Raw genomic sequence first — 26571 nt, 5'->3', positions numbered from 1 at the left:
TTGATCCTTGTTGTGAGAAAACATCAAGACCAAACATTAATTTCTAATATTGAAGGTAAGATAGGTACATAGAACTAATATAATTTGTTACATATAGTATGCAGCACGGAGAAGTCGTGCGTATAACCAGGGAAGTAATAAAATCAACTCGAAATGCGCATCCGCGCGGTACTATTATTCATGTAAAGCAAATAATTACGAGTGTACAACTATATGCTAGCCAATCTTGGGAACCGTGAGGACGCGGCTCCTGGAGTCGCTGAAGAGATTGACGCGCTTGGGGTTGAAGTCTGTCGGCGGTGGGTTCTTGTAGTTGTAGTCGTAGAAGTAGACGCGGACCTCGGGCCTATCCCGCACGATCCTGAACGCCGCGTCGACGTCAATGCTGCCCACCAGCTCCGGCCAAGACGTCTTGTCGTCGCCGCCAGGGCCAGGCGCCGCCCGGTGAACTTGGACTTGTGCCGCGTCCGCGTCGACGACATTGCTGCTCACTAGCTTCTTCTCGTCGCAACCTGCAGGCGCCGCCGGGGGAACTTGGACTCCCGTCGTCCAAGCCTCGACAACGGACGAGAACGTTGCTCCCATCCTCGACGACGGATGAGTCTCGTAGGTGCACAAAAAACGGAGACCAGAGAGAGAATCACGTAACTAAGGTGTCGATCAGATTTTCCCCTTCTTATCTATGGACGCCTGAGCTCAATTGCCCTTGTATTTCTAGACTTAGATTTGGACTGGACGGACGCGCGCAATCCTACGAGTATACGACGTTCACTCGGCCAAATTCGTACTCGGGTAGGGTACGTCAGTGCAGTAGTACTTCGCACCGGATACCAGACTGGACGAAAGCCGTGGGCCGAATCAAAAGTTCCACTGGCCCATGTGCAGATCGGGCCACAAGGCAACGCCCGAAGCGGATCGGGCCCGCCGCTAAGCTTTTACACGCGCGCACAGTGTCTCGCACTCGCACCACCCCTCCTCACCGGCGGCGGCTCCTCCTCTTCCTCCACCGGCCACCGCCTCAGCGTCCCGGGATCTCGGCTCGTAGCCGGCCATGTATCGCGTCGCCGGGAGCCATCTCCGCTCTCTCAAGGTTCGACACTCCCACCTTCCCTCCCCCTCCCGACCTTTCCGCAGTCGCGTTCATGTCCCGATCCGTTTTGTGAACGCACTTGGATTGGATACAAACTGCTCGCGCAGGCCGATTTTCCCATGTATTCTCGTTCTTCAAGGTTTCATATAGTAGATGGATCCGTGAAAAGTTGTGTCCTGTCTAGTGCTCTGCATTTTAGGTGCGCGAACATGTGGCGATAGTCAGTATGCATTTGTTAGCCAGAGTTGTGGAGAATCGAAACCCCGTGCGTTCGCTGAAACAGTTGCAAATGTTGATGGAATCAGGCCTCAGTAGTGGTATTGTTTGTCGATTGGTTTTTATTTGCAACAAACTCAGCCTAGGTGTTGATTTCAGTTCTAGGTGTTATCTGCGTCGTCCGGTGAGTCGGTCCAGCAAAAAAGAATAATTTCGAAAGAACTCGCCACGGAAGAAAACTAACTAGAAAATCTGTTCTACAAAGAAAAAAACAGACGACAATTGAATAATCTAAGGGAGCTGCGAATGTGCTTCCGTGTGGTTTCTGTCTCGAGAGGATCAAGTACCTAGATCTACACCAGCTATCACATTTCCTTTTTTCCTTTAGACCTTTACGTAACAACAATAGTTTTCTTTCCAAACCATCCTTTGATCGTTGGCATATTCATTTTAGAAGTTACTTCTCATATAAGTTACCTGCACTTTCAGTTTTTTTTATTCTATTAATAATTATCTACATGTTGAGGACAACATTTTTTCCCAACTTTTCAGCATCATGGTGCTAGTAGGTTTGCTAGCACAAGTGTTGTCAAACAGTCTTCAGGTGGTCTGTTTAGCTGGCTTCTTGGCGGAAGCTCAACCAAACTGCCCCCTCTTGATGTTCCGCTCCCAGGAATTACAATTCCCCCACCGCTACCAGATTTTATCGAGCTACCCAAGACAAAAATCACTACTCTTCCAAATGGCATCAAGATTGCATCAGAAACATCACCGGTATTGCTTGATGCCCATTGATGTTGCTGTATTTTGTTCTGTCCATACCATTTTTTTTTATAGGAACTTGTTTCAGGGCCCGGCTGCATCGGTGGGCCTGTACATTGACTGTGGTTCTGTTTACGAATCACCTTCTTCATCTGGAGCATCACATCTATTGGAGAGAATGGCCTTCAGGAGCACAACAAACAGGAGTCACTTGCGGCTAGTTCGTGAGGTCGAAGCAATCGGAGGAAATGTATCTGCATCTGCTTCTCGTGAACAAATGAGCTATACCTATGATGCACTGAAGAGTTATGCACCGGAGATGGTTGAAGTGCTCCTTGACAGTGTGAGGAATCCAGCTTTTTTAGAATGGGAGGTCAAAGAGCAGGTATTTGGTTGTGTTCATTAAAACTTACAGAGTCTTCCCTGCGTTTTACTAATCATGAGCTGTTTTTTCTTCTTCTACAGCTCCAGAAGATAAAGTCTGAAATATCTGAAATTAATGATAATCCACAAGGTCTACTTTTGGAGGCGCTTCATTCGGCTGGATATTCTGGGGCGCTGGCAAAACCTCTGATGTCTACAGAATCCGCTATAAACAGATTGGATATTCATACCCTGGAGGAATTCATTCATGTAAGATTTAGCAATTTATTTCCCATACATTATTTAGTGAGAAGTGACTCCCTTTGACAGTTTTACTCATGTTGAAAAAATGTAGGAAAATTATACTGCTCCTAGGATGGTTCTTGCAGCATCAGGAGTTGAGCATGATGAGTTGGTTTCAATTGCGGAGCCACTTCTGTCAGATCTTCCTGCTGTGAAACGTCACGAAGAACCAAAATCAGTGTACGTGGGAGGGGACTATCGTTGCCAAGCAGATTCTCCAGTGAGTCGTCGGCTGTTTTGCAGCATTATTCTTGAGGATGTATTCATGTGTGCTTCTCTTATCCTTAATGCTGAACTTCCTGTGACCAGACTACACACATTGCACTTGCTTTTGAGGTGCCAGGTGGCTGGCGCCAAGAAAAGACTGCAATGATTGTGACGGTGCTTCAGGTATGCGTACCGTATGTTGAAGTGATCTAATTATTTAGGGCTACCCTATGTTGTTTTACCCATTGATGTTTTTTTACATATTATCACATGTGCACGCCTATTTATCAAATATATTGCCACTGAATAATAAGATAAATCAAACTTGATGCTTTGTAGATGCTCATGGGAGGAGGTGGGTCCTTCTCCGTCGGTGGTCCTGGGAAGGGAATGTATTCTCGATTGTGTATGCCACTGTTCAAATTGATGTTTTCCTACTTGTCGAATTGCCATAGATGCATAATTTTGTAACTCAACCTAACATGAGTGTCACTCCTCTACCTACAGATCTCCGTGTCTTGAACCACTACGAACAGATCGAGTCATTCTCTGCTTTCAACAGTATCTACAACAATTCAGGTCTTTTTGGAATTCATGCAGCCACTGTAAGCCTCTCATAGAACAGAACCTCTAATGTCTTTGTCCTTCTAAAACTGATGCAATGGACACAATCAAGAAGTTCTTGTTGATAGTGTATAGTACCAGTTGTGATTTTTGTACTGATATTTTCAATATAATTATCATGCCTATGCAACTCCCATACCATCTCTTCCTTTTCTGAACTGTTAATTTAGATTTGTGCATGCGTATTACTTGATGGCACATGACGAGTGTTCTGCCATTGCGAAACATGTGCATCTAACACATCAGTAAATTTTTGACTGGCAGACTTGGTGAAATTGACTCTACTACTGAATGTTTTTAAACACGATACACAAAATTTAGTAAGATAGGCATAGTTCTATCTATTTAAGACCAAAAAATGGTCTTATATGAGTAATAAGTCATTCTTGGAAAAGAGTGAATTAGTATTTTGTAGGATTATAATTGCCAGAACAATAATGCCATGCCTATTTTATGCACTTTCCTGTTTCCTGGTCTCAAATTCTTCTAGGTGAGCTGGTGGTTAATCCTCTATTTTAAACCCTCTCCGGTCTCAACTTGAATATAAGTTAAAGGCTGAACATAGTCTACTCAGGCTTCTGCAATCTTCTGTATGCCTGTGATGTATTCCCCTTGGCTTTGACATGTCATGTTATTATTCCAACAGAGCCCAGATTTTGCATCGACGGCTGTGGATTTGGCAGCAGGAGAACTCCTTGAAGTTGCAACTCCTGGAAAAGGTTCCTTCTTGTTTGCCATCTCAAGGCTATTATGTTTCAATATTAGATTGACCATAATCAGTTGCATTCTTTTTGTCCCTGGTCTTTTGCCTCATATAGTTACTCAAGAACAGCTTGATCGTGCTAAAGAGGCTACCAAGGCTGCTGTTCTGATGAACTTGGAATCAAGAGTACACTGTTCTTTCTCCTGATCGAATCATAACTTTATGACTTGCTTTTTCTAAAAAGTTCCTTACACTGTTTTTCTTCTAACAGATTGTAGCATCTGAAGATATCGGAAGTCAGGTTTTGACTTACGGAGAAAGGTATCGTATAAGAGTATCCTAGTACATTAATCAAGTCTGTTTTCCACAAATCTCCATAATTGCAAACTAAATAGCGATCTTCCATATCATATGTACATGTTCACAGTATAAGTCTTGTTGAAGAATTAAAACAAAAATAAATTGTTGTCACCGTCTACTTTTAGATGTTCATCTAGACCTCCTTGAGTGTTTTTTCCTCCATCTTTTCTTTCCTTTCTACCAAGGTGTGACTAGAGTTATTCCTAGTCACCTCTGAGACTTCTTATATCTGTCAGCCTAGAGGCTTCCAATGACGGCGTTATTAGATATGTATGTACTACAGCTGTCTTTTGTATCCTTACACAACACCTGTTCATGTACTATTTATTAGTCTTGAGCCCCATGGAATACACAAGTTCCTATTTCCCCTAACATGGTAGCAAGAGCCAATTAGGGCTTTAGACGAACTATGAAAGGTCATACCAATATTATTATTAAACCACATTTTTTTTGTTTTGATAATATCAAGTACTTTGGTTGCCCAATGACCATTCAGTGCTGTCTAAAGAGTTAAGGCACACAACATTAGAAACAAGCCAGTCAATCTTATGTCTTGAGATTCATCGTTCATCTTTTGATCAGTGTGCATTGTCAAAATTACAGGAAACCAATTGAACATTTCATGAGAGCTGTTGATGAGACCACTCTGAATGACATTTCTTCAGTTGCAAAGAAGATAATTTCTTCGCCACTTACGCTGGCATCATGGGGCGATGGTATGTTCCACAGATGGAAGTTAACCGCAGCATGTTGCTCTCCTACAAGTTGCACCGACTAACCAGATTGCTCTTGCTGCAGTTATCCATGTCCCGAGCTACGAGTCTGTCAGCCGCAAGTTCCATGCCAAGTGAGCGTCCAGCAATCAGCGCGCCAGGACCCCGTGGTCAAACATCTCAGGCCGTATAAGTGTCCAATGGCCCTCGGCTGGAATAAAACGGGTTTTTTTGCTGGATAGTTATGGAGATGAATAATCATACGGCTTTGATCACTTTGCGTTAATCGGGTGACACACAGTGGCGTTTTAGTTTGGGGGCGCCCTTGTATCGTATGGGCATGCTGTCCATTCTTGGCATGTAGGCACGGTATATCTGGCACATCAGTGTCGAAGCCCTGTCGTCTTTCTAGCGTCTGCAACATATTTGATTAGCTGTTTTTCGGTCATCATATGCATGGCAGGATCAAATCAAACTATGCTAATTATCTAAGCGTTAGTAATTTCTTCTTGTTGCAGAAGTCAAGGTTTGGATTGTTTTTTCCAACTTCATAAATATTACTAGTAATCTGGACGGCATTTCGTTGTTTTGAATGGCAGAAGGTAGAGAAGATGGAAACGAACTGTGTGTGGGTTTATTGTTTCTTGCCCTGTCTGCGCCGTCACGATGCTGCGTAAGCCGTTCGTCGGTGTTTGACCAAGCAAGCCACGCGCTCGTTTCCTGTGTGATCCGCTGGGTTTCATTCCTGCGGCGCAAGGCAAGGCAAAAGGGACGGATGCTGCGCCATCGATTGGTGACTCTTCTGGACCACGTTGTTTGGTTTGGTTTGCCTGTTGGTCAGTGGGCGTGCGGCAGTCAGGCTGGGCCGCTTGTGGCGACCGGTAGAGCGATCAAAACCGGCGTGCGCACGTCAAGCCTATGGGCGTCATCGCCACTGGGGTTTGAATATTTGATATCCAAAATAAGCAGCTGATTATGATATGGGGGCGTCGTAATCATCTCGAAGGAGACATGCCCTTGACAAGTTGACAGTTGACACGAGTCCTCTGATTATAAACGACTCCTGAAAAATTAGACACGCGGCCCTCTTGCTTGTTCTTGAAAATTTATATACGACTCCTAAAAATCATTGAACGAAATAATAACAGTTGCCCCAGATGAATTCCTGCTAATAGACTACTGGCCGAGAGAACGAAATTGACTCTTTGCATAACTGGACACTGTCGTACGACCAGAGCTATCAAACCTTAACAATGTCTAGTAGCTTTAGATCTTTGTTGTTAGAGCATCTTCAACAGATACTAAAATACTGTCCCTTCCCAAAAACTGTTTTCTCTTTTTGGTGCAGCAGAGCTTAGTAGATGCTCAATCCTAAAAGCTGCTCAATTTTTTTTTAGACGTGACGAAAAACCCTATCTCACGTGTGGCATATGTACGGTGCCCGCTGCAGCACGCTGCAAAATCCAGCCGCTCGCGCGCACCGCCAACTGCCCTTGAAACAACATCCACCCCCCCATCGCCCTAGGACTACATCTAGATTATCCCTGCCGTGTCGATTCCCCGCAATTTTCCCAAATCCGCCGCCCTAGCCATCGCCGTTGTGGTGTCTCCTTGAGTCCTTGGGGTCGTGACCCATGCATTGAGCTCGCCGCGGAGGATGCACGTGTGGCTCAAGACGTTCGCCAACAAGAAAGAGGTCGTACACGCGTAAGACGCCACGGTGCGGAGGTTCGCCTGCCCCCGCCGTGACATGAACATCCTAGAGAGTCTCGGGCTAAAGCTAAGATGATCGATCTGTACCCGCTCCTTCTGTCGTGCGAGGACGATCGACGACATCACCAGGCACAGAAGCGGCTTGCCGCAGACGATATGGCTATGACGCAATGGAGGATTGATCATCCAAAAGATGTGCATGTGGAGAAGAATTTATAGGACGAGCAACAGAGGAAGGAGGAAAGGGCGGAGAAGGGGAGGAAGAAGGCCGAGATTCAAGCGTAGCTCGTCGGTCCCCCGAAGATCGACGAGAAAGATGAGAGGTGGCTAGACCTCCTCCTCGCTACCTACGAGGATAGCGATAGCGATGACGTAAGCGATGATGAATGGGAGTAGTTGATGTCGTCATCTGGTTGATTTGTGTCGTTTTATCTAGTTGATATGTTTTTCAGTGCGTCAAAATAGTTTCGATGAACTATAGTCGAATATGTTTCTGAACAAGTAGTCGATGGACTCGCGTTTATGATGCTCTATTTTAGGGCATCTGAAAAGCTGTTGCCGGCTACGAGCCGTATTTTTGGACATCTAGAATAGCTGTGCCGGTTTCGTGCCAAGAACACTAAAAGTGACAAAAAAAAAGTGCCTAAAAATTAGGCACCTCAGATACTCTGAACTCTCTCCGTGAATAAGTGTACGGTTTCTTTTTTAAAGTCAAATATTTAAAGAAAAATAGCAATATATGTAACATCAAGTTAATATATTATTGAACTATATGTGAAGATGAATCAAGCGATACTAATTTATTATCATAGATGTTGCTAATTCTTTTTGTAGAAAGTTGGTCAAAGATAATAAAGTTTAACTTAAAACATATCTGTTTATCGTTAATCCAAATAAAATGGAAGGCACCTTGTCAAAAAAGAAAAGAAATGGAAGGAGAACAATGAGCCGGTAACTCTGACGCCTCGGCAAGTGTGCCAATACCGCAGCTAAAACCGCCAAACGATACCACCCGCCGCATCTCCACTTTCTCCAACCTCAAAATCTCTTCCTCCCGTTCCCTTGTCGGCACCACACCACACCACCGCGCAAAGCAAAACTAGCCCCCGCCAACGCAGACCCCTCGTCGCAGCACAGCCAGCGAAACCTCCGATTCCTTCCTGCGCTCATCACCCACCCATCCATGGCGTCCCACATCATCCTGCCGCCGGACGACGAGCAGCAGCGGCGGGAGGACGAGGAGGCGGACGAGCCCCCGCGCGGCCACGACGGCCCGGCGGCCGCGGCCAGCAACACCAAGGCGGCGCTGCCCTTCTCCGCCATGTGCGTGCGGATCTCCCGGGACTCCTACCCCAACCTCCGCAACCTCCGCAACGCCTCCAACGTCAGCCTCGCCGACGCCGCCTACGTCAAGATCTCCGAGGGCGACTTCGGCTACGTCCTCGACGACGTGCCGCACCTCGCCGACTACATCCCCGACGTCCCAGTGAGCGCCCCTCTCCTCTTCTCTCCTCCCCCGTGCCTCCTCGTCGCTCGGTTGCAAGTTTCAGTTCGGTGCGACGGTGAGGTCGTTGAGGCTTTTGCTGACCGATTGTGAGCAGCGAAATGATGGATGATCTGGGCGGGCGGGGGGTTGCCGAATTTGGAGGACGGTTGCGGGGTTTGCTCGATTGGGGGTTTCTGCTTTCGTGATCCACTTTGCGCCACTGTCGAATTAAAACTAGAACTAGCTAGCAGAGGTGCAGCCAGCTAATTAACCAGTCACGACTCGCAGATACCGGGAAACACTGATGAATACAACCAAAATTGTGGCTTTTCTGTGGATCCATCGTTTCATAAGTTACTGTTGTCGTCGTTGTCTCTGCTTTTTGGAAATGTGAGATTGGGTTGGCTAGAACGGATGCTATCTTTACTGACACAAGCAACCTGTTACTATTGGCTGGTTGATTCTCCCTGCCATGTACAGTTATTGCTTTTTTTTGCGGGGACATGTTCAGTTATCACTTCACTTACATGTCAGCCAATTTACGATAATATGTAGAAAAAGGGTAGCCTTTTATGTCAGCGATGCTGGTCAATTTTTCTCCAGCCATTCTGAATTTTACTTTGATTGAACGGTGAAACCGTGATCCATGAGAATCAAGCTTACAAGGTTGCTGTTTTTTTTTTCAGACTTACCCGAACCCATTACAAGACCACCCAGCATATTCAACTGTCAAGTAAGGCCTGTCCTCCATACATATTGTTTGTTTGATCTTCAACTTTTTGCCAAGTCTCTCAGTATGCATGCTGTATCTGTAATAATGCTGAAACCTCTGTTCTTATCGATACCAGGCAATATTTTGTCAATGAAGATGACACCGTACCACAAAAGGTGCGTACAATCAATGTCTTGCACTGTGATGTTTTGCTGATTGTGAACTAACAAGTAGCTATATTTGCCCTTACAGGTTGTTGTTCAGAAGAATAGCCGGCGTGGGATTCACTTCCGCCGTGCAGGACCTCGTCAGAGGGTAGGTTGCGCTTGCCACCTCGTTCGGTTCTTGATCGCACTTGTCTCTCTTGGCTGACATTAATATTTGTACTTACACCCTGTTATTAGGTTAACTTTGAGTCAGATGAAGTGAAAGCATGCATTGTAACCTGTGGAGGCCTTTGCCCTGGGCTTAACACGGTTATCAGAGAGCTGGTGTGTGGTCTGTCGCACATGTACAATGTCAACAACATCTATGGAATACAGGTATGCTCTCTGTTTTAAATGGATATATGTCCCTCCAATTTATACTCGTTAGATGCTACTCTTGCATTTTTATACATGCTTTGTCTGTCTTTCTGCATTTATTTTTGCTAAAAGGATTCAGCAGATACATTTCTAGATTGTGCTTGTTGTTAGGTTTCACGGTGTATGCACACACACGAGTGATGCTGAAGCTCTTGATTTATTTCTCTACGTAATAGCTTGTCTTACAAGTGATGAGTACATGTCCTTATATAGGACTCAGGAACCGTCTATCCTAGGAACCGTCTATCCTAGAGATGGAGTTCAAATTTGATTTGAACTCTACTACCTTAGCTACTAAGCAACGGCTGAGTTCAAGTTTGTTTTGAACTCTACTACCTTAGCTACTACTACTCTACTAGCAACATGATTAAAACAACAATTCTCCCCCTAATCTAGTTGCGGTAGAGGTTGATGACGCCAATTCTTTCTCGCAGATTTTGAAACTGAACGCGACCAAGTGCCTTGGTAAGAATATCTGCGAGTTGGTCTTCTGTGCCGATGTACTCGACCGTGACAGTTCCATCCTCAATGCAGTCCCTGATGTAGTGGTACCGCGTGTCGATGTGCTTGCTACGGTCATGGTACACTGGATTCTTGCATAGTTGGATCGCAGACTTATTGTCCACGAGCAGATTAGCGACGAGAGGAGCAGATCCCAGCAAGTCGCCGAGCAAACGGCCGAGCCAAACACCTTGACACGCCGTCGTCGCAGCTGCGATGTACTCAGATTCGCAGGACGACAATGCCACCACCCTTTGCTTCTGGCTCTGCCATGACACTGGGCAATTTCCGAAGAAGAAGAGTGTACCCGTAGTACTCTTCCTGTCATCGATATCACCAACATGATCTGCATCGCTGTAGCCGATCAGGTGTGCACCTTCTGGCGCGGAGGAGAACGAACAGCCGGTGTCGATCGTCCCCGCAATGTAGCGGAGCAGGTGCTTCACGGCACTCGGGTGCTCCGTGGTGGGCGCTTCCATGAAGCGGCTCACCATGCCAACGGCGAAGCTGATGTCCGGCCTCGTGTGCACGAGGTAACGCAGGCTGCCGACAATGCTGCGGTACGGCGTGACGTCGATCGGAGGATTCGTGCTCCTCTTCGAGAGCTTCAGCCTTGGTTCCATCGGCACATGAGCTGCGTTGCGGTCAGCCATGCCCGCCTTTTCGAGCACCTTTGCTGCGAAGGCGCTGCGCTTCGGCGTGATGTGGCCGGGAGCCCGACATACCTCGATTCCCAGTGTACGGGGTGAGCAAGCCCAGGTCGCTCATCTTGAACTTGCCGCACATCTGCTGCTTGAAGCTTGAGATTGCGGTGGTGCTCCCTCCCGTGACGACGAGATCGTCGGCGTAGACGCCGAGCAGGAGTCGTGAGTCACCCTCTCCACGAGTGTACACGGCATGCTCCGAAGCACTCCGCACGAAACCGAGTGACACCGGCACGGCATGGAGCTTGGTGTTCCATGCGCGCGGGGCCCGACGGAGACCGTAGAGTGCCTTGTGGAGGCGCATCACCTTGCTCGAGTTGTTGCCGTCGACGAATCCCGGCGGCTGAGTCACATACACTTCCTCCCCCAAATCACCGTTGAGGAATGCCGTCTTCACGTCCATGTGGTGGACCTCCCACTTGAATTGGGCAGCGACGGCGATCGGGAGCCCGACAGAGTCCAGTCGCGCAACGGGGGCAAAGACTTCATCGAAGTCAATCCCTAGCCGCTGGACGTATCCCTTCGCGACGAGCCTGGCCTTGTGCTTGAGGACGTGACCGTCGGCGTCACGCTTGAGCTTGAAGATCCACTTCAATCCGATGGGCTTGTGACCCGGCGGCAGATCAACAAGTGACCATGTCTGGTTCTCCTCGATTGACTGCAGCTCATCGACCATGGCGAGCCGCCACTCTTCGTCTCCTTCGGCCTCGGCGAGCGTTGTGGCTCGCCTGTGGGAGTGAGGAGGAGGCGCTCCGCCCGCCCTGGATTCTCCTCATCTGGGTTGAGGAAGTCTCGAATGTTGCGGTAGCGAGCGAGACTTGGGTCAACTCCAGCATCCAGATTCTCGATGCCTCCATCTGCTGGTGGAGAGACGAAACGCACGGGCTGGTCTGATGCCGCAGAGATGGGCCGACCCACCAATGGCGGCCCAGTCGGAGCCGATGCTACCTGTGGTGACGGCGAAGGAGAGCTTGATGCAGGTGCCGCTTCAGCTGGTTTCTCTGACGGTGCTGCCGTTGGTTGCGACATCGTCCAACTCTCCACAGCGCCGCGCCGTCATTGTGCTCTCCCCAATCCCAGCTCGCGGCCTTGTCGAAGATGACGTCGCGGGAGACATGGAGGCACTTCTTCTCCGGGTCATATAGGCGATACGCCTTGCTTCCTTCCTCATACCCAAGCATCACCATCGGGCGGCTGCGGTCCTCAAGCTTCTTCAAGCCTGGTTTCGTCTCCTTCGCGTATGCCTTGCAGCCGAATACGCGAAGAAAGTGAACGCTAGGTTTTCTGCCATACCAGGCTTCAAATGGTGTCTTCCCTTCCAGGCTCCTTGTCAAGGATCTGTTTAGGACGAACACCGCTGTTGCTGCCGCTTCTCCCCAGAACTTAGCTGGGACGGATTTCGCCTTGAGCATGCTCCGGACGGCGCGTTCCGCCGTTCCACTACCCCATTCTGTTGTGGAGAATAGGGGGCAGTGAGGTGACGCTGGACGCCATGCTCTGCGCACCACTCGGCGAACTCGTTCGCCGTGAACTCGCCGCCCCGATCGGTCGCGGAGCACGCGCAGAGGACGCCGCGTCTCCTTCTCCGTCTCGGCCCGGAAACGCCGAATTGCCGCAGCTGCCTCATCCTTCGACCCGAGCGGGTACAGCCACATGTACCGGCTGTTGTCGTCGACGAGCAAGAGGAAGTACTTCTTCCCTCCCGGTGTTGCTCGGCGAGATTGGACCGCAGAGGTCACCGTGCACGAGCTCAAGAGGCGTCGTGGCACGGTACTTGGTTGCCGGCAGAAATGGGGAGCGCCGGTGCTTCCCCGCGATGCGAGCTTCGCAAAGCTGCTCGGCATGGCTGATGGTGGGGAGACCGCGCACCACTCCCTTCCTCGACATCTTCTCGAGGCTATCGAAGCTCTGATGGACGAAGCGTGAGTGCCAGCGCCACGCGTCGTCATTGGCGTGCGCCGCCAGACACACTGGCTGCACGATTTGGAGCTGCGCCACGTAGAGTTTGTTCGTCGTCCTTGGCACCTTGGCGATCAAGACCTTGGCACGATCGCGGACCTCCATGTAGCCGTGCTCGACGTGGGTGGGGTACCCGAGCTCGTCTAGCTGCCCAATGCTAACGATGTTCGACTTGAGCCGTGGGATCCAGTACACGCTGGCCAGCTCGTGATGTCGCTCGTTGTTGATGACGAAGAGGACGGTTCCGCGGCCGCGATGTCGACAACCGATCCATCGCCGAAGCGCACCTTGCCGGAGACGGCCTCGTCCGGCCTCGGCGAAGACGCTCGTCGTCGCCGGTCATGTGGTTCGACGCTCCCGTGTCGAGGTACCACGCTGCGTCGGTGTCGTGCGCCGTGCGCTCGAACACGACGCGGGCGCGCTCCTCGTTGAGATACACCTGCTCCCCGTAGGCGGTGCGGGTGGATCGGCCGATGTTGAGGAGGCCCGCACCGGCCGGTGCGAGCGATGCGAGCTCGACGATGGTGGCCATGTGCAGCTCCGGGTCTGCTTTTCCGCCATTCTCGTCCTGGATCAGGTGCGCCGCCGCAGCAGCTTCGTCGCGCTGCTTCTTGCGGCAATCGCGCTTCCAGTGCCCCTTCTTGCCACAATAGTGGCAGTTTACGCGGTCAGCGTTGCTGCTGGAACCTTGCGATAGCGAGGACTTGGGCGGTGGCTTGCCACCCTTTTGTCCACCGCCATCGTTCCCGCCAGAGTCGCCTCCCCGCTGCTTCCTCCTTCGTCCTCCCACCGCTTCTCGTCGGCAGCAAGTTGCCACCGGAGGCGGTGGTGCCCTGCTCGGGGTTCGGGCGATCCTCGACGGCCCGAAGGTGTCCGACAACCTCCTCCACGGTGAGTGTGGCCGGGTTCATCATCGTCTCCATCGAGAAAGCGATCTGCACAAACTGTTTTGGGACGACAGAGAGGAATTTCCTTACTATCTTCTCATCATCGCAGGTATCCCCGAGGAGCGCATGGTGGCGGCGAGGTTCGTGATGCGCAACCCGAACTCGTCGATGCGCTCGCCGTTCTTGAAGGCGATCGTCTCGAATTCTGTCCGCAGCCGCCGCATGCGTGAATCGCGCACACGATCGTTGCCCTGGTGCTGCACCTTGATCGCCTCCCACGCTGCCTTGGCGCTCCCCTTCCCGATCAGCATCGGATGCATCTCGGGTGGAGTGGAGCGGAGCAGTGCCGCCAAGGCCTGCTTGTCCTCTCGCCGAGAGACTGCGGTGTCCTCGATCGCGTCCCAGAGCGATGCCGCCTGCAGGTTCACCTCCATCACCATGGCCCAGTTGGTGTAGTCTCCGCGCTTGAGCATCGGGAAGACGAGGCTCGTACCGCCGCCTCCGCCGCTAGTCATCTCGCGGATCACCTCCCGCTGTACCACGACCTCGCCCCCGCCGTGTCGCACCCTGCTCCGTCCCCGACTTGGCGATCGCCGTCGCTCGTTTGCCGGAGGAGGGGTTGCAGACGCACGCCGTTGCTGGAGAGGTGGTGGTGCCGACATCTCCCAGGTTGCTCTGATACCAATTGTTAGGTTTCACGGTGTATGCACACACACGAGTGATGCTGAAGCTCTTGATTTATTTCTCTACGTAATAGCTTGTCTTACAAGTGATGAGTACATGTCCTTATATAGGACTCAGGAACCGTCTATCCTAGGAACCGTCTATCCTAGAGATGGAGTTCAAATTTGATTTGAACTCTACTACCTTAGCTACTAAGCAACGGCTGAGTTCAAGTTTGTTTTGAACTCTACTACCTTAGCTACTACTACTCTACTAGCAACATGATTAAAACAACACTTGTCACATCTTATCAAACATTTCAGATTGCAATGCCTTATTTTAATTAATTCCCAATAACATTGGGACATTCATCTCCAATATATTATACTGACGACGAAATAGCTGTAAGATGAATGACTTGCTGTATTTATTTGTGAAATGCTCGCTTCAGATTTTTGTAGGATAACATGGATGTGAACATTGTATAATCATGTTAGAAAAGTTATTTGTATGTTGGGGGTCTTGCCATAGTTAAGCCTTTGCACAGGTTTAGTTTCGGCTATGATTCATGATCTCCTATCTCTTGACGTCTTATTACCAAATTATAGAATGGATACAAGGGCTTCTATTCTAGCAACTACGTTGCTATTACACCAAAGATTGTGAATGACATCCACAAGAAGGGTGGTACAGTTCTTGGAACATCACGAGGTGGTCATGATACAAAAAAGATTGTTGATAACATCCAGGATCGTGGAATTAATCAGGTAAACATGACAATTCAAATGCACCACTGTGATATAGCTGTTCTGACTGGACATATGAACTCAGTTGCTAGAATATGTTATTTAGGTGTATATCATTGGAGGAGATGGGACTCAGAAGGGAGCATATGAGATCTTCAAGGTATTAATTTTGATAGTGCTACAAATACCGTACATGTTTTTCACTAGAGATGGATATGTTATAGTAGAAAAATACGTATAGTAACGACTAATGAGCCACCTTTTTCATTTTAGCATCTGTTTACCCACAAGAACATCCGTTACATGAATGCATTATAGTGCCAGGATAGCATGTAGAAATACCTAAGTAGTTCATGCCAAAGATAGTCTTTACTTAAACTTCGTTGCTTCTGTATTTGATGAAAAAATACTTCATTGCTTTTAATTACTGGCAGGAAATCAGGAAACGTGGCCTAAAAGTTGCTGTGGCTGGGATTCCCAAGACAATAGATAATGACATAGCAGTAAGTGTTTGTACAATATGGTTATTAGTTTATTTGCTTATGCAGGAGTTTTTCTAAAAATCTGTTAATATACCCACTAATATGAGGACATGACTGATTACTATTTGTTTGTATCTTTTGATTATTAGATAATCGACAAGTCCTTTGGTTTTGATTCGGCTGTAGAAGAGGCTCAACGTGCCATTGATTCAGCTCATGTGGAAGCTTGCAGTGCTGAGAATGGAATAGGCTTAGTAAAACTGATGGGCCGTTATAGTGGTAAGTTTGCTTACATATTCTCAATACAGTCACTTGCCATCTTTGTGCATGCTATATTTTCTTATATAGCTCACATGTCAGGTTTGTACAAGTACAAGGACAAATTGTTTAATATTCAGCTCATCTTATTGCTAGATACTTTTAGTTAAACAAATTCAACATCTTATTAGTTGTATTTATGGTCTGCTTTAAAAAAGGCTGCTTAATTTTTAACATGACGATTTTCTTAACTCACTATGTATTACATGGTCTTGTCCTTAAAGCCTTTATTCCTCTATTTATGCAGGGTTCATTGCAATGTATGCTACCCTTGCAAGCCGAGATGTGGTAAGTTTGTGCCTTCTACAATTGTCTAGGATACCCTATATTTTGTTTTGGTCCACTCGGTCTGGTCCCTGCATATTTGATTTGGCTCCTCCTTATTTCTCAACTAGTATTAGAATTCTTGCTTTCTGATTCATTATCTAACCTCCATTTAAGAGTTTCTTATTTGTTCTTTGGATCTCTCGAAATTCCACAGGATTGCTGCTTAATTCCAGAGTCCCCGTTTTATATGGATGGAGAAGGGGGGTTGCTGCAATATATAGAAAGGAGGCTGAAAGAGAATAAGCACATGGTCATTGTTGTTGCTGAGGGAGCAGGCCAGGATATTATTGCCCAAAGCATACCCTCTTCAGAGCAGCAAGATGCATCTGGAAATAAGCTACTTCTTGATATTGGTCTTTGGTTGACTCACAAGATTAAGGTGCATGCTACATACCTGCATTTCCTTGCCACTGTGGACTCGATTCCATTCTCCATGACATAATTATTATTGGCATTTACTAGACATTGTGTTGCATAACTGTTTTGCTTTGGATGATTCAAGGAGTACGCAGTTTACTTACTCATTTCATTAATCCATTGTAGGATCATTTCAAAAGCAAAAAGACGGAGATGACCATTAAATACATAGGTAACATATGGCCAATTTTGTTCTCTTTACAGAGGACGATGTTCTAAAGCAAATTATTGATGTGCGTAGCACTAGATTAACATTAGTCTATCTACATTGTGCAGATCCTACCTACATGGTCCGAGCTATTCCAAGTAATGCATCAGACAATGTCTACTGCACGCTGCTGGCTCACAGTGCCATTCATGGTGCCATGGCAGGATATAGCTCCACCATTGGGATGGTCAATGGCAGACATGCCTATATACCTTTCTATGTGAGTAATTTCAAGTGGTCTTGTTCACTGACATGCACATCAGGACAATTTTGCACTTACTGAATATGCATGACTTCTGATAGGAAGTACAGTTGCATCATATGTTTCCATTTTTCCCGTTTATCACAAGAGCTTATATGTGCAGCCTGAAGGACACAGTGAAACTTTTATCTACTGCAACACAATCAAACCATTTAAGAGTAGTACTGCATACTCATGCTGAGCATGATTTCAATATAATGAGAATTTTCTCTTGTTGACAGAGGGTGACATCCACACGGAACAAGGTTAAGATCACGGACCGGATGTGGGCGAGGCTGCTCTCGTCAACCAACCAGCCAAGCTTCCTGAGCCAGAAGGACGTCGATGAGGCCAGGGAGGCTGATAGGCTGGCCAACAAGCCACCACTGCCAGCAGGCGCCAACCACAACGTGGCAACCGCCTTTGGCCAATCTGCATCTTCTTCCTCGAATGGCGAAATATAGTGGATGCAGATGGTCTGTAATCGTGTACAGTAAGTACTGCTGTTCCGCTGAGAAACTTGTGCCACGCCACACGCAGTTTTGCTTCCTCATGTAGTGAGGCAGATGTGGTCCCTATGTAGGAGTAGTACACGGATGCTGTCTAGGTGTTCTGTGAAAATAAGCCGTACTAGTGTATTCAAACTCCACTATTGATAAAGCTGATTTTTGCCCTGGCGAATTACCTTGTATGTCCTGTAGAATCTACCCCAGCGTGCTGCTGCTGGAGAGGGATACGCCTTGGGCTCGTCGTGTGTTTGCTTTCTGCGGCGGTGGCCGAATTGCTGCTAGCAGAGATTTCAGATTGTCATGCCCGCTTGGAGGCCCAGTGCACTGGGCTTGCCTCACACGGGCCTTGGCCTCCTGGACCTGCAGTATCGGCCCTACTCACCAGCTATAGTCGGGTGAGAAAACTGAATTGAAGTCTGAATCTCTCTTCTGTCTCCCTTCGTCTCCTCCCTGTCCTCGTTTCCTCCAGGTCCGGCAGGTACAACAAGCTGCATGTACCCACCTCACGTCGCCCGTGGCAATGGGGATCATGACATTCGGTATCTATAGCAAGGTTTCTTCTTCAAAAATCCCCCACAAAAATTCCCACAGATGTTTTTCCCCATTTGATCTGGTTGTGCTGAAGCGATTGGAGGTGGCGATGACAACGACGGAGGCAAACTTGAGCGCCATCAACGAGAGCTTGGTGCAGCTCAGCGTGACGCTGAGTTGTATAGCCGCCAGGCAAGACCAGATGTTGATCAATATGAAGATGACGACGGTGCATGTGCTGTGCTCATCACCACAACCACATCAGTGTTCGTGCCAAGTCGAGTACTGGAGTTAGCAGACAAGCAACCTTCGTCAACCTTGCCGATCTCGGCCGTTCAGGTCGTGGGTGCTGCTACTCCGCAAGGGGATGCTGTCTTCAGTTCTGCCATGCCCACCAGGTGTTCGACAAAAGGTTCTGTCCACGACACCAGCAGCGGCCATGCCGAACTCGTGTTCCCATCCAGTGCCACTACACAGCTCCCTGCTAGGATATTGTCTGATGCCGGGAGCGATTTACAACAAGGTATGGGTGGGGCTGGCATGGCCACGCCTGCAAGCTGTTTGATGGGCCGCACATGGCTGCCAGATGTTCCCGCTGAATGCATACACAACGCCGGCACCAGCATTACTTACGGACTCACGGTTCTCCTTGTCAAGTAGAGGAGCATCTCCTTCCCTCGTTGTAATGGTGAAAACCCACGGCTCTGAAAAGCTAAGTGCCTCAAGTACTTCAAGATCTTCAATATAAATGAGTGCATTTGTGTTACTGCTGCTACCCTTTACATGGAGGGTGCGGCTGCTGATTGGCAGAAGGCATACGCATTGAGTCAACTTGTTGGTGATTGGTCCCCGTTCATCAGCGCTGTGGAAGCATAATCTGATACTGGGGCTTTTACTCAGATGTTGGGCAGCCATGTGGTGGAGTTATCCAGTCCATCTTCGTCCCCAATGGCAGTCGATCCAGGTTTGCACGATGTTGTTGTCCATGGCAGTCGTTCCAGGGCTGCTCATTCGGTGCATGACGGAATGCTAGTTCTTTCCGAAGACAAGACGAACATGGACGGTGCTGTCCGTCAGACTTATGATGAGATTTGTGATGATGTGATTACTCATGTAGGTAGCGTGTCTCTGTTTTGGGAACCTGGTTTGGCTTTTGCAGAGGATTTGTGCGCCGAAAGGATTTCCAATTACATGGCATTGGACGAGGAGCCTGCTGACACTGTGCTTACTCATGTTGGTGGTTGTTCATTATTCATAGAACATGATATGACTACTCACCAGAAGTTTCAAGGAGGTATTGGTATAGACAGGATATTTGATCAAGGATTTGGTGTCAGTAAGCTGTTATCATGCACAGGGTGCACACAAGGTGCAACATCAGTGTGCAACTCTAATACATGCCTCTCTCTTAAGTCATACGACCAAGGAGATGAAAACTGCAGTATGTACATGCAAAAGGATAATTCAGTTTACTCGCAAGTCATCACCTCAACTAGTGAGCAGTGCAAGCTACTTCTTTCATTCACATGGAACACCTCTTGGCAATATGGTTAAGTAGGACTTGGGATCCTGGAGGTTGAAGGTTCACATGTTGGGTACTGGATAACAAAACTTTTACCGCAAATATCACTGTTTCTCTAATGAACATGCTACTTCATTTATGTGTCTGGGAAGATGGCAAGTCCAGTTCTTGCAATTGAGCTCTATGTTCAGTGGGACCCAGGAATTGTTGATCTGCTTGTGCTTTACATTCAAGTGATCCAAGAATTATGCAGCTACACCATTGTCCTAACGTACATGCAATGTGATCCTGCTGAGTGGTCTTCACTGCAACCTTTTACAAGGGAACTTCAGTATATGCTGGGATTGTGTGATCTATGCCGTTGGCACGATAACACTCATGAAAGGAACGAGAGAAGGAGCCTTGGGGGTACAATTTTGTATGAACAGCCTGAGCTGCTAAAAACTTACAGACATGCTATGAGAAAATGGTAATCAGTGTAGTCACATATTTGGGAATGCAATGTTGGGGCTGATTATAAACTTTGACGTGGCTGGACTGTACAAGTTCTATGACAAACAGAAGGGGAGATCGAGGGACATGTTGTCTTTGAGTTGCACCGCTGTAAGTCCCAGACTTTATGGTCAAGCTTTTCATTAGAGGAAACTGAAGAAAAAGGCATCATGCAAATGGGGATTTGTTTACATGATCAGGGATATGCACTTTACTTCAGCCAACAGTCCAAGTTGCATTGAACAAAATCTATCTTCCTTATGTGGTCGAGCAGGTAATGTACAATTGCCGTGTGATCCAGGTGATGTACACAAGGCTTTCAGTTCAAGACTAGTCCAGTCAATAGTATGTGTTGCTCTGCCGAGACTGTGGGATCCAGGGATAATCACAGTCCATGAGAGGTAGGTACGTGCTTGTTTGTGTCAATGCTAGACTGTTTCAGGGCAGAAAATGGAGCTGCAGTAGCCATTGCTGCTGCTGGAGAGGGATACGCCTTGGGCTCGTGTGTTTGCTTTCTGCGCCTGTGACCGTATTGCTGCTAGCAGAGATTTCAGATTGGCATGCCCGCTTGGAGGCGAGATGCACTGGGCTTGCCTCACACGGACATTGGCCTCCTAGACCTGCATTGTCAGCCCTACTCAGCAGCTACATAATCAAGTAACAATAGTCGGGTGAGGGCAGGGAATAGAAAACTGAATTGAAGTCTGAATCTCTCCTTGTGTCTCCCTTGGTATCCTCCCTGTCCTCGTTTCCTTCAGGTCCGGCAGCTACCACAAGCTGCCTGTATCCACCTCACTTCCCGGTGATCGCCGGTAGCAACGGGGATCGTGACACAGGTGCCCTGCAGCGCAGCCAGACGCGCTGTGATCTGCAACCTTCTTCTTGTGCTCCCATGTTCAACAGGGAAACATTCCACACTGCCACCGAGATGATATGCATGTTATGTGCACTCTTAGCTGCAGATAAAAAAGCACTAGTGATTCGATGCTGTCCAGTCGTAGATCAGTACGTGCAGTTTACTCAAGCAATCAAAGTTGATGCAACTTGTTTCGTACAATAAGAGTTGATGCAATTGCAACTTGCACATTCTAGCAAGCTGCAGGATTAGCGTGCATGGCCGCACTGTCTACAAGCATAAGATACTCGCTCAGGGGAAATATTCTGTCACAGCGGGAGCTTGCCCACAGGGCTGCGCCCCGGTACCAATAATCAGAGGCTAAACAAGCTGGCCGTTGGATAATCTTGCACGAAAAGTCAGAAGTCCGCGGTCAACAAGCCGGGGATTGCGCTCAGCGAGGCGGTTGACTTACTCTCTGCATGCGACTTTTCTGTAAGTTCGAGGCTATAATAGCATTCCTTTTTCCGCAAAAAAAAAAAAAAAAAAAAAAAACCGATCGCCCATGTGATGTGCTGCACGTCTCTGCCCAACTGGGTAAGTATACTACTATTATCATTTATACGAGCGAATTGCCTCTCCCATGCATGTTCTGTCAGAGTAGTGATCTTATTAGGTTCTATGGGTCATGCTAGGATATATATGAGCCACCAGAGTTAGAGTGTAGCTAGTTGCTGGAACATAAGCGATGGGAGAACAATGGCTGAGTTCATCAATGGTGGCGCCGTGTCTGTTGTTGCTTCTTTTCGGTATCGTCGGGGGCGGCGGTGTTCTTCGAGTCCATGGCCAGGCCGATAACTTAGGTGAGCCCATCACATATGGTTGCAGACATTGGTTCATCTCTAGCTGCAGATGTTCATTGCACGTCCGTATACGTATATGCAGGTTTCTTAAGCATCGACTGCGGGCTGCCGGAGAGCGCCGCCGGGTACGTGGACAACGTCACCAAGCTGAGCTTCGTGTCGGACGCCGGCTTCATCGACGCCGGCACCAACTACAACATGTCGACCGAGTACATCACGCCGTCGATGGGCAAGAGCTTCCACAACGTGCGCAGCTTCGGTGGCGGTGCCAGCGCCCGGAACTGCTACACACTCCGGAACCTCGTGTCCGGGCTCAAGTACCTCATCCGGGCCAAGTTCATGTACGGCAACTATGACGGCCTGAACAGAGTGCCAGTGTTCGACCTCCACCTGGGCGTCAACTACTGGACGACGGTGAACATCACCGACGCCGACACGCCGGTGATCGTGGAGGTGATCGCCGTCGTCCCCGGTGGCTCGGCGCAGGTGTGCCTCGTCAACACCGGCTCCGGCACGCCCTTCATCTCCAGCCTCGACCTCAGGCCGCTCAAGAACTTGCTCTACCCGATGGCCAACGCCACGCAGGGCCTCGTCCTCCTCGCCAGGGCCAACTTCGGCCCAAGCGACGGAAAACTCATCAGGTGAAAATTGAAAATGAAGCACGTACTTGTCTCCGTCACGATCACAAGACGTTCTTCCTGTACTAATCGATTAACCATATTCCTGCAGGTTCCCCGACGACCCGCACGACCGTATATGGTTCCCGATGAGCAAGCCAACGGAGTGGTCGGAGATCACGACGCCGTTGAAGGTGCAGAACATCGACAATGACAACTTCGAGGCGCCGACGGCGGTGATGCAGACAGCCATCACGCCCATCAACGCGTCGAGCCCCATTGAGTTCTTCTGGGACGCCGAGCCCAGCGCCAACGACCCGGCGCCCGGGTACATCTGCATCCTGCACCTCTCCGAGCTGCAGCTGCTCCCGCCCGGCGCCGCGCGGCAGTTTTTCGTCACCATCAACGGCCTGCTCTGGTACCCGCGCGGCTTCTCGCCGCAGTACCTCTACTCCAACGCCGTCTTCAACAGCAACGCGAACTACGGCTTCCACCAGTACAATGTCTCGCTCAACGCGACTCCCAACTCCACGCTCCCGCCCATCCTCAACGGCCTCGAGATCTTCTCCGTCGTGCCCACCGCCGGTGTACCCACCGCCGCCCAGGACGGTAAGAACATTGATTATGTTCAGCTTCAGATGCATATGCATGGATGAAACAATTAGTATATATCTTAGCTGATAGAATCTTGTGTTGCTGCTGCTGACGATCGAATGCAACAGTATCTGCAATCACGGCCATCAGAGGCAAGTACCAGCTGAAGAAGAACTGGATGGGAGATCCGTGCGTGCCCAAGAGTTTCACGTGGAACGGACTGGGTTGCAGCTACGCCGTATCCATCCCACCAAGTGTCACAGGCTTGTGAGTAATAAGTTCTCTGAATGTTGGTCAAAAGTAGTAGTACTAACGTAGTTGGCTGAGCTGCTGCTGAATATACACGGAGGCCTCACATGTATATGTTGCAGGAATCTATCTGCGAGTGGTCTCAGTGGCAACTTGTCGTCTTCTTTTGCTAGTCTCAGAGGTTTACAGTACCTGTAAGTTGGAGATTGTTAACACATTGCACAGTACTCAATGTTCAGTTTTTGAGAAGTTATTTGGTTTTTTACACACTGCGACTTACTGATTGCAGGGATTTGTCACGCAATAATCTGACAGGCACAATTCCTGACACCTTTTCACAGCTGTCATCGCTCACACTTCTGTAAAGAAATTCAATTGTGTGGTTTTCCAAGTTCACTCCCTCGTGATGAATTATTAGATTTGAAACTAAGCAACATTTTTTTCATTCAGAGATTTGACAGGCAATCAGATCAGTGGATCAATTCCTTCTGGCCTTCTGAAAAGAATGCAAGATGGCTCTCTAACACTCAGGTTTGTACATGATACCATGCATGAGTCCATGACAGTTCAAATTATGATTCTACGTATCTTTATTTTGCTAGATATGGTAGCAATCCAAACCTCTGCACCAACGGCGACTCATGCCAGCCTCCGAAAAAGAAGAAAAGCTCTAAGGTTGCCGTGTATGTTGCCGTTCCGATTGCTGTACTGTTGGTGATTGTGCTTCTGTCAGTACTATTCCTTTGCATGCTAAGAAGAAGACAAGGTGAGAGACCATGAGAAAAACACAACGTTTTTCCACTCACGTGTCACTGCGTGCAAGCATGAATTATATAGTATTGAGTAACATTAGGGAGCTTTGTCACTGAAGGAACAACATCAAGAAACAGCTTCAGGCCGCCAAACAAGGCGGGCATCGCGCCGTCTCACTCTCACTCTCGGGTCAGCAATGAACACAGCTCGTTGCGTCTTGACAATCGCCGGTTTACGTATGCTGAGCTGGAAGCTGTGACGAATGGCTTCCGGCGTGAGATTGGCAAAGGAGGGTTTGGGAGAGTCTACCTTGGCACCTTGGAGGATAACACCCAGGTGGCTGTCAAATTGCGGTCTGAAAATTCAGATCAGGGTGAACAAGAATTCCTAGCAGAGGTGAGATTTACTATGTGTAACTCATGCCAAGCAAGTTTTTAGATCAAATTTGGTGGTGCATTGATCCTTTTGGGTTACTGCAGGCTCAAACCTTGGCTAAGATTCATCACAAGAATCTTGTGTCATTGATTGGATATTGCAAGGACAGGGAGTACATGGCTCTTGTATACGAGTACATGTCTGAAGGAGCCCTACATGGACATCTTAGAGGTATGCAAACTACCCAAACCATCGATCATCAAGCCTTTAACAAAATAAATATATACGTAAAAGTAAGAACCATCCGACAAAATACCAGAGCATGCTATCCATATGATGATCTTGTCCATTGTAGGGAGAGGGAACAATTCTAGATGTTTAACCTGGAGGCAGAGACTTCGTATCGCACTGGAATCCGCACAAGGTAGGCTTTTGACTCGGGATTTTAATTATATCTATCAATACATTTACAAGTACATATTAATTAAGAAGGTGGTGTGGCAATATGTGGATGCAGGGCTTGAGTATCTGCACAAAGGATGCAACCCACCTCTCATCCACAGAGATGTGAAGCCGGCAAACATCTTGCTGAATGCAAACTTGGAGGCTAAAATAGCCGATTTTGGCTTACTCAAGGCTTTCAATAGTGGCAGTGATACTCATGTGTCCACGGATAGACTGGTCGGCACAACCGGTTATACTGCACCAGAGTAAGTTCACCTTTTCAAATTCTTGATGATTTTGCTCTAGCAAACTTCTTGCTGGTTTTCAACAGCTGAAAACACTTTGGTTCTCTAAAAATGCAAGTGCAATTCAAACATACACAATTTGAACCTGATCTACCAGTATTTGATTTTAGTACATTTTTGATCCATGAAATGATATCCCGATTATTCGAGGTGAAACAATTGCCCTTGTTTAAAGCTGACTTACGTGTGTTTCTAGGTACCTATTAACATATCAGCTCACCATCAAAAGTGACGTGTTTAGCTTCGGCGTAGTGCTGTTGGAGATAGTCACAGGCAAACCACACATCCTGAATGACCCAGAGCGGACGAGCATTACCCAGTGGGTGCAACGATGTCTCGCCCGTGGCAACATTGAGAGCGTGGTGGACACCCGCATGAGTGGCGACTATGATGTTAACGGCGTGTGGAAAGCCGCCGACACAGCGCTTAAATGCACCGCGCAGTTGCCGGAGCATCGTCCCACGATGACTGACGTTGTGGCACAGCTGCAGGAGTGCCTTGATCTTGAGGCTGCCCGATGTGACGCGAATGGCGGGTTTTACTCCGCAGGGAGCGGTGGAAACCCGAGCGGATATAGTGGCTACGGCACTGATATTTCCACTGACGTGAGCCAGAGCAGCACTGGATTTGAGATGGAGCGTTTGGGTAGGGTGCCAACACTGCCTACTGGTCCAGATGTGAGGTGAGGAAGAGGACTTGGACAATCGATTTTTCCTAAGCCTCTGATCTACAGGTTTCCTTTGATCTTCAGGGATTCGAACAAAGTTTTTTGTTGATGTTGTCATTAAAAGAAGTGCAAATGTACAAAGTGAAGCAGATGTTCAAACAATTAAGGTCCACCAATGGCATTTTTATAGGCGTTGTGAGTAAGACTGAGATAACAACTCGTAGGAGTAAGATCCTAAATTTTATGATATACGTTCTCAATCTTTTTGAACAACTATAGCCTTGATGGCGTACTCTACATTTTCGACTTGGAAAATACTATTTCTTGGAGCACTAAAGAAATAGCAAACCCAATAACAACAAACGTACACTCAAGAAGAGATAACAAAAATTTTAGGATGATGTCATGCTAGTATGGATCTGCCGATCCCCAAGTTTTTTGCACGAATATCTACATAGCATTAGATGAATAAACAAGTCAGATTTAAAATATTATTGTTCAGCAGATAATAGAAAAAGAAATAAAA

The 26571-nt window shown here is 48.1% G+C and overlaps 3 protein-coding genes across 3 annotated transcripts; all 3 read left to right on the top strand.

The window, feature by feature from the left end:
* The first annotated feature begins 987 nt into the window (after positions 1-987).
* LOC124649826 (mitochondrial-processing peptidase subunit alpha-like) lies at positions 988-5618 on the top strand. The gene is made up of 13 exons (XM_047189393.1): positions 988-1090; positions 1859-2080; positions 2157-2453; positions 2534-2701; positions 2787-2954; positions 3044-3124; positions 3281-3347; positions 3449-3546; positions 4212-4284; positions 4384-4454; positions 4540-4589; positions 5232-5344; positions 5427-5618. The coding sequence occupies exons 1-13, from the start codon at positions 1052-1054 to the stop codon at positions 5477-5479; spliced, it is 1500 nt and encodes a 499-aa protein (XP_047045349.1). The 5' UTR covers positions 988-1051; the 3' UTR covers positions 5480-5618.
* A 2585-nt stretch (positions 5619-8203) lies between these two features.
* Positions 8204-17970, top strand: LOC124707272 (ATP-dependent 6-phosphofructokinase 6-like). The gene is made up of 14 exons (XM_047238937.1): positions 8204-8540; positions 9227-9273; positions 9389-9428; positions 9505-9567; positions 9657-9794; positions 15159-15317; positions 15403-15456; positions 15731-15799; positions 15928-16057; positions 16344-16384; positions 16578-16802; positions 16967-17012; positions 17117-17268; positions 17532-17970. The coding sequence occupies exons 1-14, from the start codon at positions 8238-8240 to the stop codon at positions 17751-17753; spliced, it is 1689 nt and encodes a 562-aa protein (XP_047094893.1). The 5' UTR covers positions 8204-8237; the 3' UTR covers positions 17754-17970.
* Positions 17971-21926: 3956 nt separating this feature from the next.
* Positions 21927-26093, top strand: LOC124648429 (probable LRR receptor-like serine/threonine-protein kinase At1g05700). The gene is made up of 13 exons (XM_047188200.1): positions 21927-22041; positions 22124-22682; positions 22771-23267; positions 23381-23519; positions 23624-23695; positions 23791-23862; positions 23952-24032; positions 24104-24267; positions 24373-24650; positions 24734-24860; positions 24985-25053; positions 25147-25339; positions 25575-26093. Exons 1-13 carry the CDS (start codon positions 21927-21929, stop codon positions 26062-26064), a joined length of 2856 nt encoding a protein of 951 aa, XP_047044156.1. The 3' UTR covers positions 26065-26093.
* Positions 26094-26571: the final 478 nt, after the last annotated feature.

The sequence above is a fragment of the Lolium rigidum genome, chromosome 4 (assembly GCF_022539505.1).
Source record: "Lolium rigidum isolate FL_2022 chromosome 4, APGP_CSIRO_Lrig_0.1, whole genome shotgun sequence".
NCBI classification, from domain to species: domain Eukaryota; kingdom Viridiplantae; phylum Streptophyta; class Magnoliopsida; order Poales; family Poaceae; genus Lolium; species Lolium rigidum.
This window is presented reverse-complemented; position numbering and strand designations above follow the sequence as displayed.